Raw genomic sequence first — 14,114 nt, 5'->3', positions numbered from 1 at the left:
AAAAAAAAAAAAAAAAAAAAAAAAAAAAAAAAAAAAAAAAAAAGCAGTGGAGTAGGAGGCATGCGGGAAGTAAAGGTTTGCGTGTTTGTTTGATTTTTGTTAACTTCTAAGCCTATTTTCCCCTGAAGAGGAAAGTGTGGGTTCTTTTCTGCCCTGCAAGCTTGAATATAGGATTTCTTCTTGTCCTTTATTAACTCAAAATACTTCCCAAGTCTACGGCCTCTGAATTGCAAAAATGGGTAAGTCACCAAGGAATGAGATTGTTGTATAGCAAGATATGTTTAAGTGGTATTTTTATATATACATTCCAAGCTTATTATTTTCTTCTGGATATTTTTATTTGCAAGTAAAACAATATGCAGATCCATTTCACAACTTGTTCACATATCTACTGATTAGAGAATCAGATGAGTAGAAAGCACTGAAAATCATCATAGTTCTCTAATTCTCACTAAAGTTGTTGGGTGGGAGAAATTTGATGACATGAAACGAAGCTGAGGGAAGCTCCTTGCTGTTTCTTGTATCCATTGTTCCTTATAAAGCATTAGCAGAAAGATATCCCACCAGGAATATTTTAAAACTATGGGGCAAATTAGGCAATATCTGGACATTCATTTAAATATTTAGGCCTGGCGAGGTGGCTCACGCCTGTAATCCCAGCACTTTGGGAGGCCGAAGTGGGCAGATCCCCTGAGGCCAGGAATTCAAGACCAGTTTGGCCAACATGGTGAAACCTCATCTCTACTAAAAATACAAAAATTAGCCTGGTGTGGTGGCATGTGCCTGTAGTCCCAGCTACTTGAGACGCTGAGGCAAGAAGATCACTTGAACCCGGGAGGCGGAGGTTGCAGTGAACCGAGATTGTGCCATTGCACTCCAGCCTGGGTGACAGAGTGAGATTCTGTCTCAAAAAACAAACAAACAAACAAAAACAACAAACAAACAAAAAACTTTGGAAAATCAAATATTGCTTGTTCTTGCTTGGAAGTGGGAGCTAAACAACTGGTACGCATGGACACAAAGATGAGAACAAAACACACTGGGGACTCCAAAAGTGATGACGTGGGAGGGAGGGAAGGATGGAGGGAGGGAGGGGAATAAGCTGAAAAACTGCCTGTTGGGTATGATGTTCACTATTTGGGTGATGGGTTCACTAGAAGCCCAAACTCCAGCATCACACAAGAGATCCATGTAGCAAACCTGCACATGTAACTCCTGAATCGAAAAATAAATAAATACATACAGAGACTCAAGTCTGTAATCCTAGCACTTTGGGAGGCTGGGGTGGGCGGATCACTTGAGGCCAGGAGTTTGAGACCAGACTGGCCAACATGTTGAAACCCTGTCTCTAGTAACAACACAAAAATTAGCTGGGCGCCTGTAATCCCAGCTACTCAGGAGGCTGAGGCACAAGAATCACTTGAACCTCGGAGGCAGAGGTTTCAGTGAGCCGAGATCATGTCACTGCACTACAGCCTGGGTGGCAGAATGAGACTGTGTCTCAGATAAATTTGTAAATAAATATAAGACAAAACTAAATTTTTTAAAAAAGCTAACAAAACAAAAACACAAAATACACAATTAAACCAAGTTTATTTATTTATTTTTTTGATACAGGCTCTCGCTCTGTCACCCAGGCTGGAATGCAGTGGCACAATCTCGGCTCACTGCAGCCTCTGCCCCCTGGGTTCAAGCAGTTCTCCTGCCTCAGCCTCCCGAGTAGCTGGGATAAACCAAACTTCTTACCCGCTATCAAGTGTCAATATTTTATCTTTGTAGATAACATATGCGAAATTGGGATTTGAACAGTAATTATTTACTGACAATCCTAAAACAAACTCCTCTGGACACACTCCCCTGAGTTTAGGAAATAAACTCTAGCCAAGCTAAAACAATTATCTAAAAGAAAGCTGAAAACGATTCAAAATGCATTTTCAGTGATGTCAGGAAAACACGTATTCATCATTTTGTTTTGGGCTTCACTCTGTTTTGAAATTAACAATGGGCAGCCCCATTATTCCCTCATTCAGGGCTCAGTTCTTCCTTGGAAGCAACAAGAGGTATTAGATTCTACCCACAGAGGACCAGAGGAGGCTTGGGAGGATGTAGCCCTGATTTTCCTACCTAGCTGCAGTTCCCTACCTGGGGGAAAGTGGTGCATCTTGGAGGCTCTTTGTTCTTTTCTCTAAGTGGTCCCAGGGCCCATCCCCAGGCCTTATGGCGGGAGAGTCACCTCCGCCCACCACACGAGCAGCTCTACTGCTGGGAGCAACCACGCACAGCAGTGTGCACCCAGGGGCTTGCCAGGATCAGTTCCCCAACACTCACAATGGAAGATAAAAGCCATAGACCCTTCCCACAAATCTCCCTGAGGAACACGATATGCCCTCTTAAATAAATGTTTTTCAGATGGGAGGCTTTCTAAATAGAAAATAAGTGACTGGGTTAGCAGACACAATCCTTGAATCGAAATTTACCTGTTTGAGCCACACATTGGTTGTCATCAGCTGATTCTTTTCATCCTAAGAAAATGACAATTAAAAAAATACTGTAAGTTGAAGTGAAAGTAAGTTGTGATTTTTGCTGTTGTTTTAGAAATGGGGTCTCAAGATGTTGCCCAGGCTGTAGTGCAGTAGTGCCACTATAGCTCACTGCACCCTCGACCTCCGGGGCTCAAGCCATCCTCCTGCCCCAGCCCCCAAGGAGCTGGCTATAGGTGCATGCCACCACACCCAGCTGTTTTTTGTTTGGTTTTGATCAGAAAAATCTATCTGAATCTTACCTTTGAGGTGTTAAAAGTGCAAAAGATTCTCAATTTAAAACAGTCAAATGGCATGCAAACAGTCAAATGGCATATAAATAGTCAAACGGTATGCAGATTTTGCCTAAAACGAAAAATAACTAAAACAAGTAGCAGTTCATTGTGGCTATATTTATATAAAATTGCATAACCCAGAAGGCACTTTAAAGGTACAAAGTAGGCTGGGCACAGTGGCTCACTCCTGTAATTCCAGTACTTTGGGAGGCCAAGGTGGGTGGATCGCCTGAGGTTAGGAGATCGAGACCAGCCTATCCAACATGGCAAAATCCCGTCTCTACAAAAAATACAAAAATTAGCTGAGCATGGTGGCACATGCCTGTAATCCCAGCTACTCGGGAAGCTGAGGCAGGAGAATCACTCGAACCCGGGAAACGGAGGTTGCAGTGAGCCGAGATCACATCACTGCACTCCAGCCTGGGTAAAAGACAGAGTCTCTGTCTCAGTAATAATAGTAATAATAATAATAATGAAGGGGCAAAGTAGAGGGAAATAATAGCTAAATTGGAGATGGGCTTTGCATGACTTCCTAGAAGGAATCCTGGGGTATTGAGCCAGCCAGGGCACGTGAGCATGCACACATGTGTGTAGTTGGGTGGAGAAAATGGACAACATAGGAGGATTCTTCTGGAGCTTTGGGGACCATAGCAGGACAATTTTGTTGCATTTGGGGAGTTAAAGTTCACTGGTTTCTTCTAAGAACACAATCATGGCAGAAATGCAAGCTCAAAAGGAAAATTAGAATGTGAAGGCATAGGTGAGTTCAGGAGAGGTGACGGGGCCGCCTAGGGAGAGCAAGAATGGGCCTGGCTGTGGGCACTGTTGTTACCACCCCATCTCCCTGCAGACCCCCTACCAGCCCAGGGCACAGCCACGGAGGATCCAAGATCACAGCGCGTCAGCCCCAGGCTCAGCCCCTCTTCTCTGCAGTTCTCAGCCCTCCTTCCTGAGTGTTCAGCAAACCAGGCCAGGGGCAATGACTATCTTAGCAACCACATCCTCCCCCCAGCAAAAAGGTCCCACACTAACAGTGCTGCAATTTACCCCGTGATAACTTCTTGTTCTTTCCTCAAGTCATTTCAGTGGCTTCTTGGGGGCAGACTTTCTCTCACAGTAAATTATTTTTTAAATCAAAATGTCAGACATAGGGAAAAAATATATTTTAGACTCATAAACAGGTTAAAGAATGCATGTTCTTTTTAGCCAAGTGCCAAGGATTACTCACCACATCTACGAGCTGGGATATTTTCAATCCAAAATATACTTTTATGGTGTCATTAGAATGTAATACAGGGCGGACCCATTTCTGATAACCTTGGAACAAATGTCTGAGGAGGGCATCTTCATTTTCGGCGATTGAACTGAACCCTGCAGGGGCTGTAAAAGAATCATGGGGAGACATGGGTAAATGGGAGGGGCACGATGCCTGGATGAGTGTCCCGTGGCATCCTGTGGCCCTGGCCTCCTGCACCATAGGCTGTGTCTGTTTCTAAACAGCCCAGTTCCTGAAAGGCAACTTGGAGCATGCAAGAGTCTCCACGCCCACTCCCACCTCCCTGCAAACACACACAGCTGAAAACAGAATCCACATTTTTTTTTTCGGTGAAATTTTTTTTGAGATGGAGTCTCGCTCTGTCGCCCAGGCTGGAGTGCAGTGGTGCGATCTCTGCTCACTGCAAGCTCCACCTCCAGGGTTCACGCCATTCTCTTGCCTCAACCTCCCGAGTAGCTGGGACTACAGGCGCCCACCACCATGCCCAGCTAATGTTTTGTATTTTTAGTAGAGACGGGGTTTCATCGTGTTAGCCAGGATGGTCTGGATCGCCTGACCTCGTGATCCGCCCGCCTTAGCCTCCCAAAGTGCTGAGATTATAGGCATGAGCCACCGCACCCGGCCCAGAATCCACATTTTACCCAGAGTTCCGCTCTCATGAGATTTTCCCATCATGGGGTCAACACCCGGGTCCCAGAAGCTCCATCTGCAGCCACCCCGACCCCCACCTCTGGTCCCATCTGCAATGGTCCCCCTTCACAGACATGGGCCCTGCCCATGAGCTGTTCTCCGTCCCTGAGCCTCCAGCATTTCCCTTTGGAAGTCTCTTATTTGTCACACCTGTCTTCCTCTGGAGCCCTGACGATGGGCGCAGTGGGCATTGTATTTGATCGTGTTTACCCAGCACCTAGAACAGTGCCTGGCCCATAGTGGGTGTTCATTTTATGTCTGTTGGTAGGTGTCAGAGTCGGCATGGGGTCACTGAACACCAGCCGTGTGCCCCTCACGGTCCTCTTGTCTTTTTCCCAAGGAAGTCTTTCCTTACAAAGTCCTTCCTTGGTCAGCAGCCAGGATGTCACACTCTGCCTCACTGTGTGAGAATCTCAGAAACACCCAGTGTTAAACTGTAACCCTCCAGTTGGGGAAATGGCTTAGGAATGCAGTCCCAAAATAAAGTTTTATTTCCTTACAGTGCAGTGCTGTCACATTTAAAACAAGCAAGCCCCCTACTTTTTTTAAAAAAAGATGGGGTCTCACTATGTTGCCCAGCCTAGAGTGCAGTGGCCATTCACAGGTGCAATCCCATTACTGATCAGCATGGGAGTTTTAAATTGCCCCTCCTTGCCTGTTCAGCACCCAATTAATATGCTACAGCAACTCATTCTGCACCATGTCCTGACCATAGAAAACCTTTTTCTTTCCCACTGAGACACCCATATGCTGGGTAATGATCTCATGAGAGACGTACCCTCCAGGTTTGCCCAATCAAAGTCCAGGGATTCTTTTAGGAAGAAAAGTAAAAGTGTACCTACCCCCTGTTTGCAGGAGGCTTCTGTAGGCACTTTCCTAAGAGAGGAGCAATTCGAGGTGCCTCTGTCCCAGCACCTCAGAGGTGTGGGTGAGGTGGGCTGTGTGCTCCGAGGGTACCCAGCCCTGTTTTCCTCCACATAAATGCAAATGAGTGATAGAGATGCAACCTTACATTTATGCTTATTTATTTAAAAACTGTGGGCCAGGCACGGTGGCTCATACCTGTAATCCTAGCACTTTGGGAGGCTGAGGTGGGAGGATCATTTGAGCCCAGGAGTTGGAGAGCAGCCTAGGCAACATAGGAAGACCCTGTCTTACAAAAATGAAAAAATTAGCTGGGCATGGTGGTGCACCCCTATAGTCCCAGCTACTTGGGAGGCTGGAGCGTGAGGATGGCTTGAGTCCTGGAAGTCAAGGCTGCAGTGAGTGGTGGTTGCACCACTGCACTCCAGCCTGGGTGACACAGCAAGACACTGTCTCAAGAAAAATTTTTTTAATGAACAAAAACTGATCTGTTGATTACTATTAGTACCAAGAGCAGCACTGGGAGCAGCCAGCTGGGCAGCCACCAGGGTGTCAATCTGTAAAGAGCCAGGAAACCTTCCTGGAAATGTACAGGGAGAGAACAGAGGGAATTCCCCACAGCCTCTAGGGGGCAAGTTGTGTATTTGCTCAGGGAGACATTCTTGAAGTCATCTTTGACTCCTCTCTTTTTCTCCCACCCCACATCGGGTCTTAATGGTCTTCAGAATACATCCCAGCCCTGATTGTTCCCCACCATCTCCACCAGAGCCACGCTGAGAGCACAGATGCTCTCTCTCTCGGGCTCCTGCACTGCTTCCTAATTGTTTCTACTCCTGACCTTTCTACAGTCCATTCGCCACACAGCACCTAGAGAGGATTATGTCAGTCCCTGCTAAGCGCTCCAGATGGTTTCCCATCACACTCAGAAAGAAACATCCTAAGTTCCACCACAGTCTCCCTGACCCCATGTGGCCCTGACTGTGCACCCCTCAACCACACTGCCCGCATCCTCCTCCCCAGTCCTCGGGGCAATCTGCGATTCCCAGAACAAGCTAGAATGCATCTGCATGGGGAAAGTTCTTACCCTTATCCGGAGAGTCCACAGCCATTCCTTCACTTGTCCAGTCTTTGCTCAAATGTCATTTCCTTGAGTAAGTCATTTCAGGTTACACTATTTAAAAATCCCTCTCCTCTCTATCCTTTTAGGGTACTTTATCTTCCAGTAGAGAACCTAATCATATCACATTTATCTGTTTATTGTTGTCTCCCCTCCCTAGATGATGCCAGCTCCAGGAAGTTGGGGATTGTCTTCCTCAGTCCTATATTCCCAGCTCCTAGAATAGTGACTATCACCCAGCAGCTGCTGAGCTAATGACTGCTGAGTGGACAAACACTTGAGCAATGATGCAGTCAGCTTTGTGGCCTTTGTTTTACTGAGGGGCATCTGGAGAGTTGGGACCAGAGGTGAATTGCTCAAGAGAAGACGGAAGCAGTGAGGACACAGCTGTCCTCCTCCATCTATTCCCAGGTCAGGCAGCCCCATCCTCTAAGGCAGAGAATATTGTTTGAAAGGCACTTGTCTTCACCTGTTTTGTGCGGCTACAACAGAATACCACAACCTGAGGAATTTATAATGAACAGAAATTTACTGGCTTATGGTTCTAGAGACTGGGAAGTTCAAGATCATGTGACCAGCCTCTGGTGAGGGCCTTCTTGCTGCATCAAACATGATGGAAAGGCAAAGAGGGAGTTAGAAAGACAAGAGGGGGCCAACCCCTCCCATGATAATGGCATAAATCCACTCATGAGGGTGGTGCCCCCATGACCCAAATACCTGCCATTAGGCCCCACCTCCCAACACTACTGTGTTGGGGGTCAAATTTCCAGCACATGAACTTTGGGGAACACATTCAAACCACAGCAGCACTGTGGCAGACACTGCCAGTTCCCTGCCCAACAGCCATTCCCCCCTTTTCCTTGGCAACAGATGCTAAATTTATTCAGGGTTGCATGGTGCCAGCTTAAAAAGCTCAGCTCCAGGCTTCCTTGCATCTGGGAATGACCTACGGCACATGTAGCCAACTAGATACAAACAGAAGCTGTTGGGATTGGGGTGGTTATAGGAAAGGTTGTTAAAAAGGATGGACTTGATCTGACATGTCTGCTTCCTTCTTTTTATCTGGAACTGGAGATTTGGCCACTCAGCTGTCTTGCAAACCTGACGAAAGCTACACACATAGGAGGGCAGAGTGATACACAGAACCTGGGTTTCTGATAGCCCTGTACTATTGGCCTCCAAATTTCTTGGTATGCGAGAAAAGCAATCTCCTATTTGGTTAAACCACTGTAGCCACTGACAGGCATCTGAACACAGCCCTGATGGCTGCTTGCACCATGTGACTAGCTGCTGAGGCGCTGGAGTGCTGAAATTCCTGCAGAGTCCCTGAGTCCCAGATCAGCCAAATTAGCACAAATTACTGAAGACAATGGGTGGAGGCACTCCAGGGAGGCTGAGAACAACCAAATGATGCCTGAACCAACACATGCACGCGCACACACACACACACACACACACACACCCCATTAGCTCAGACAACCGTGAGCTGGGATAATTTCAGACACATAAGAGAGAGGGTTCCAGAAGATGAGCAGGGACTGTAACCGTGAACTTCCTTTCCCAAAAGGAAAATTGTCCAGTCATTCTGAAAGGAGATGGAGTTGCACGTTGGGAGGGGAAATCTAGAATTCCGACCTGAAATGCTTAGCATTTGCACTTAGGCAGCTGTGCCCTCTGTGAAGATATAGGAATCCTGCTCTTCATCAAGATCCAGGGGCAGCGAGCAGCTCTGCTCTTTCAGGCACAGCATGCATCTCCACCTGTGTTACCACTGTCAGAAGGCACACTTTCTGTCTGAATTAATAAAAAGCATGAATCATACTGGCTGTTAGGGACTGAATGTTTACATCCCTCAAAAATCAAATGTTAAAGCCCTAACCCCCAATGTGACTGTATTTAAAGACAGAGCCCATAAGGAGGCCCAGAGGACAAACCATGTGAGGACACAGCAAGAAGGCAGCCTTCTGCAAGCCAGGAAGAGAGCCCTCACCAGAAACTGACTTTTTAGTGCATGATCATAGACTTCCAGCCTCCAGAATTATGAGAAAATAAATGTCCGTTTTTAATCAGTCTATGGTATTTTGTAATGGCAGCCTGACTAATGCAAATCTGTTCTGACCAAAACAGACTTTATCCCCCTAACAAAAAAACTCAAAGATTAAATGATCTCTGCCTAATATCCTGAAATTTCTGAATCTTTCCAAAATAGAAGCTGAAGTCATTGGCATTATTGAAGCAGACTTAGAGGACAAGCCTGGAAATGTTTCTGGTTTGTCCTTCTTGTGAAATAGAACATTATAAGAAATACCAAGTGCTTCTCACAGTTGATCCTTTGAGACCAGGGCCTCCATAAATATTTGATGATGTTTGAATGAACAAATGAACACATGAACAAAAGGCCATAATGGTGCTTTCTGTGACCCAGGGGAATGAGGCAGAGCCAGCCTGGCTCACTGCTCCTGAAGATGTAAAATCACAGATACGCTCAAGGTTTCCAGGACAAGTGGTCTTTGTATTATGAAATAAAAGGATTCCTGGAAAGTTGTGCATAGACCAAATTTTTGCAAAATAACTTATATTTAAGATTAATCACAATATTCTAAGATTCATTTCAGTAATCCATTGAGAAACCAAGAATTTTTTCTCAGAAGATGAGTGTCCTCCATTGTGGATGCACATATATATATATATATTTTTAGGTGAAGTCTTGCTCTATCACCCTGGCTGAAGGGCAGTGGCATGATCTTGGCTCACCCTGGGTTCAAGCGATTCTCGTGCCTCAGCCTCCTGAGTAGCTGGGATTGCACCAACATGTCCGGCTAATTTTTGTATCTTTAGTAGAGACAGGGTTTCGCTACATTGGTCAGGCTGGTCTCGAACTCCTGACCTCAAGTGATCTGCCCGCCTCAGCCTCCCAAAGTGCTGGGATTACAGGCATGAGCCACCACTCTTGGACATGGATGCATTTCTTAGAGAAGCTTGGACCCAATTTCAGCCACAATGAAAGAGGAAGGAAAAGTGAACTGATAATGAAGTTAAGACAATAAAGCAAAGAAGGACCTCCAGGATCACTCTAGCCCCTCGTTTTACAGGTGAAGATACTGGGGCATTGAGAGGAGCCTTGCCCAGGGTCATCCAGCTGATGGTGGCCTGCGTGGTCTTCTGGTGGCCAGGCCAGCCATCTTCTCTTATTCCAAAAATTCAATTCGATAAATGTGTATTTGCTGTTATTGCTATTTTTGATGTTTTGCTGTTAGCATTGTATTTTTCAGAATCCTTTACTGTTATTTAGAGCAACCTACTACCTGGAAGAATTATATTATTTTTATTTTTTTGAGACGGAGTCTCACTCTTGCCAGGCTAGAGTGCAGTGGCGCAATCTTGGCTCACTGCAACCTCTGCTTCCCAGGTTCAAGTGATTCTCCTTCCCCAGCCTCCCAAGTAGCTGGGATTACAGGCACATGCCACCATGCCCAGCTAATTTTTGTATTTTTAGTAGAGACAGGGTTTCAACATGTTGGCCAGGATGGTCTCGATCTCCTGACCTCGTGATCTGCCCGCCTCGGCCTCTCAAAGTGCTGGGATTACGTGCGTGAGCTATCATGCCCGGCTGAATGATATTTTTATTTTATTTTATTTTATACTTTAAGTTCTAGGGTACATGTGCACAACATGCAGGTTTGTTACATAGGTATACATGTACCATGTTGGTTTGCTGCACCCATTAACTTGTCCTTTACATTAGGTATGTCTCCTAATGCTGTCCTCCCCCTACCCCACCCCTGGCCATGACAGGCCCCTGTGTGTGATGTTCTCTGCCCTGTGTCCAAGTGTTCTCATTGTTCAATTCCCACCTATGAGTGAGGACATGCGGTGTTTGATTTTCTGTCCTTGTGATAGTTTGCTCAGAATGATGGTTTCCAGCTGCATCCATGTCCCTGCAAAGGACATGAACTCATCCTTTTTTATGGCTGCATAGTATTCCATGGTGTATATTCTAAAATCACATCACAAACAGCATTTGTTTGGCTGTAGGGAGACTCTAAGCCTTGGTGACAGGTTATGTCACACACTTGAGACTCCCTCTGCTGTAGTCGGTGCCAGGCACAGAGGCCTTCACCCAGGGCCTCCCCAGTGGGCACTACTCTGGTTGTGCCCCTTGGTGGAGGATGTCCCATGCTCTTCCGCGAGGGCACATTCCTGCCTCACATATGGCCGTGTGCACCCAACATTTTCTTGCTTTGAGTCTGTCTCCCCCCAGCCCCAAACACACACACTTAGTCCAACAACACGGCTTCAGAGAGTATTCGCTGCCTGTTAAACTTTACACCACCTCTCTTGGTAAAAAAGGAATTTTGCTACTTCTCTAAGCCCCTATTCTTCCTTTTTCTCTCCTCTCCTGCTTTTCCTTGCTTATTTTATTTATTTATTTATTTTAACGGAGTCTTGCTCCTTTCGCCCAGGCTGGAGTGCAGTGGCGTGACGTCGGTTCACTGCAAACTCCGCCTCCTGGGCTCAAGCGATTGTCCTGCCTCAGCCTCCCAAGTAGCTGAGATTACAGGTGCCTGCCACCACACCTGGCTAATTTTTGTATTTTTAGTAGAGACAGGGTTTCCCCATGTTGGCCAGGCTAGTTGCAAACTCCTGACCAAAGGTTATCTGCCCACCTTGGCCTCCGAAAGTGCTGGGATTACAGGCATGAGCCATGGCGCCTGGCTTCCTTGCTTAATCTTTGTCTCATTTTTCTTCGTCAAAGTATTTCCTGGGGGGCTGGGTGTGGTGGTTCACACCTGTAAATCCCAGTTACTTGGGAGTCTGAGGCAGGAGGATTGCTTGAGGCCAGGAGTTTGAGACCAGCCTGAGTGGTGCAGTGAGGCTCTGATAAATAAATAAATAAATAAATAAATAAATAAATAAATAAATAAATGTTTACTTCTATTTTAAATAAATGTGTATATTTCCTTTGGGGCCAGACAGACAACTCCATGGGCAGAAGAAGGAAGATGGAGAGCCAGAGAGCGAGTGTGAAGGCTTCAGTTCGGAGGCAGAGACAGGGATGGAGCGCACTTGGCCTGATGCTGGTCATCTCCTGTGCACCAAGCTCAGGCTGGGACAGACACTGGGAGAGTATGCTGCTGTTGGCTGAGAAGGCTGATTCCCTTGCCTAAGTCATGACTCATTAGGATGAGAATCCAACAAATATTTATTTAACATTGAGAAGCACTGGACTCAGATTTAGAGACCATGGGTTCTGGTGCTGATTCCAAGCATTTAACATCTCCCAATAAGAAAAGGGAATGGGTGATGGCTGAGGCCTCCAACAGCTCACACCTTCTGGGCTTTTAGAGTCTTTGTGTCTAAGAAACATCGACAAAATGTGGCCTATTAACCCCAGATATTTGCTGTTTTCAAGATACAAAAGACAGCCAGAGTTTAAGATGTGCCCATGACTGGGGAGCAGCCCTTCACTCACAGCTGCTGTTTATCTCAATAGACAGAGCAATCAGGTAAAAGTAACACAGCTACCAGGGGACTGGAGAGACACTTCTATGAGGGGGCTGGGGCTCTCTCAGCCCCACTGAATGAAATCATGAAAGGTATTGATGAGGTGCCTAGTAATACCTTAAGACAAAGAAATTTTCCTTTGGAATTGAAGACCTGACCTAGTCTCTTTATTCTTTTTATTTTTTAGTAGAGACAAGGCCTTGCTCTGTTGCCCAAGCTGGAGTGCAGTGGCATGATCATGGCTCACTGCAGCCTCAACCTCCTGGGCTCATGTGACCCTCCTGCCTTAGCCTCCCTAGTAGCTGGGACTACAGGAACACACCACCATGCCTGGCTAATTTTTAAATTTTTTGTAGAGACGGATGTCTCTCACTATGTTGTCCAGACTGGTCTTGAGCTCCTGGGCTCAAGTAATCCTCCTGCTTTGGCCTCGCAAAATGTTGGATTACAGACGTGAACCGTTGCAGCACCCTTGGCCTCTTTTTGTTTGTTTGTTTTGGACAGAATCTTGCTCTGTTGCCAGGCTGGAGTGCAGTGGTGTGATCTCGGCTCACTGCAACCTCCGACTCCCTGATTCAAACAATTCTCCTGCCTCAGCCTCCCAAGTAGCTGGGATTACAGGCATGTGCCACCACACCCAGCTGATTTTTGTGTTTTTGGTAGAGACGGGGTTTCACCACGTTGGCCAGGATGGTCTCGATCTCCTGACTTCACATTCTGCACGCCTTGGCCTCGTCACACCCGACCAGTGTCTTTATTCTTGATTCTATTTCCTTTCCTCAGTCTCTCAGATGCCCCTGCTCTCTTCCCTCCACCATATCAACATCCACTTTTAACAAAATTTGACAAACACACACTGAGGTACAAACAACTGATAAGACTTAATAGATAAAACTTTTCTCTCTCACAGATCTATACTAAATCCAATAACCTCTTATAAATCTCAGATCTGTGAGTATTTCTAGATCCATCAGCACCTGTTCATAATTTTACGAACAGGATTTCATAAAAATCTTCAGGATTATTTATGGTTTTACTGATAATGCCATTTGTTTTATCCTCAGCCAGGACAGAAAAGAAATAATTGGGCTGGGCGCGGTGGCTCACGCCTGTAATCCCAGCACTTTGGGAGTCCGAGGCGGGTGGATCAGCTAAGGTCAGGAGTTTGAGACCAGCCTGGCCAACATGGTGAAACCCCTTCTCTACTAAAAATTAAAAAAAATTAGCTGAGTGTGGTGGTGGGCACCTGTAATCTCAGCTACTCAGGAGGCTGAGGCAGGAGAATCCCTTCAATCCAGGAGGCAAAAGTTGCAGTGAGCCGAGATCGCCACCACACTCCAGCCTGGATGACAGAGCAAGATTCCATCTCAAAAAACAAAACAAAACAAAACAAAACAAAACAAAACAAAACAAAACAAAACAAAACAAAAACAAGGCTGGTCGCAGTGGCTCATGCCTGTAATTCCAGCACTTTAGGAGACCGAGGCGGGCGGATCACGAGGTCAGGAGATTGAGACCATCCCGACTAACACGGTGAAACCCCGTCTCTACTAAAAATACAAAAAAATTAGCCTGGTGTGGTGGCGGGAGCCTATAGTCCCAGCTACCCAGGAGGCTGAGGCAGGAGAATGGTGTGAACCTGGGAGGCAGAGCTTGCAGTGAGCCGAGATGGCACCACTGCACTCCAGCCTGGGTGACAGAGCAAGACTCTGTCTCAAAAAAAAAAAAAGAAATTACTGAAGAATTTCAAATCTCAGCAAAGACGATTGGGAAATGTGGACTTTTTTGCTTTGACACCTTTTGGTATGTTTTGGTTTTTCCTTCCACTATTGCCATGTTGTCCAAAA

General features: G+C 46.2%; 1 protein-coding gene across 1 annotated transcript in view; it reads right to left on the bottom strand.

The window, feature by feature from the left end:
- Positions 1-14,114, bottom strand: part of CHRNB3 (cholinergic receptor nicotinic beta 3 subunit) — a 35,915-nt gene that overhangs the window by 18,676 nt on the left and 3,125 nt on the right. The window contains exons 2-3 of the mRNA XM_017849116.1: positions 4,044-4,195; positions 2,478-2,522 (exon numbers count right to left, since the gene is read on the bottom strand). Coding sequence (XP_017704605.1) covers positions 2,478-2,522; positions 4,044-4,195 — 197 coding nt within the window. The remainder of the gene's footprint in view (positions 1-2,477; positions 2,523-4,043; positions 4,196-14,114) is intronic.

The sequence above is a fragment of the Rhinopithecus bieti genome, unplaced genomic scaffold (genome assembly GCF_001698545.2).
Source record: "Rhinopithecus bieti isolate Rb0 unplaced genomic scaffold, ASM169854v2 scaffold_33021, whole genome shotgun sequence".
NCBI classification, from domain to species: Eukaryota; Metazoa; Chordata; class Mammalia; order Primates; family Cercopithecidae; genus Rhinopithecus; species Rhinopithecus bieti.
The sequence above is the reverse complement of the archived record's forward strand: the minus strand, read 5'-3'. Positions and strand labels throughout refer to the sequence as shown.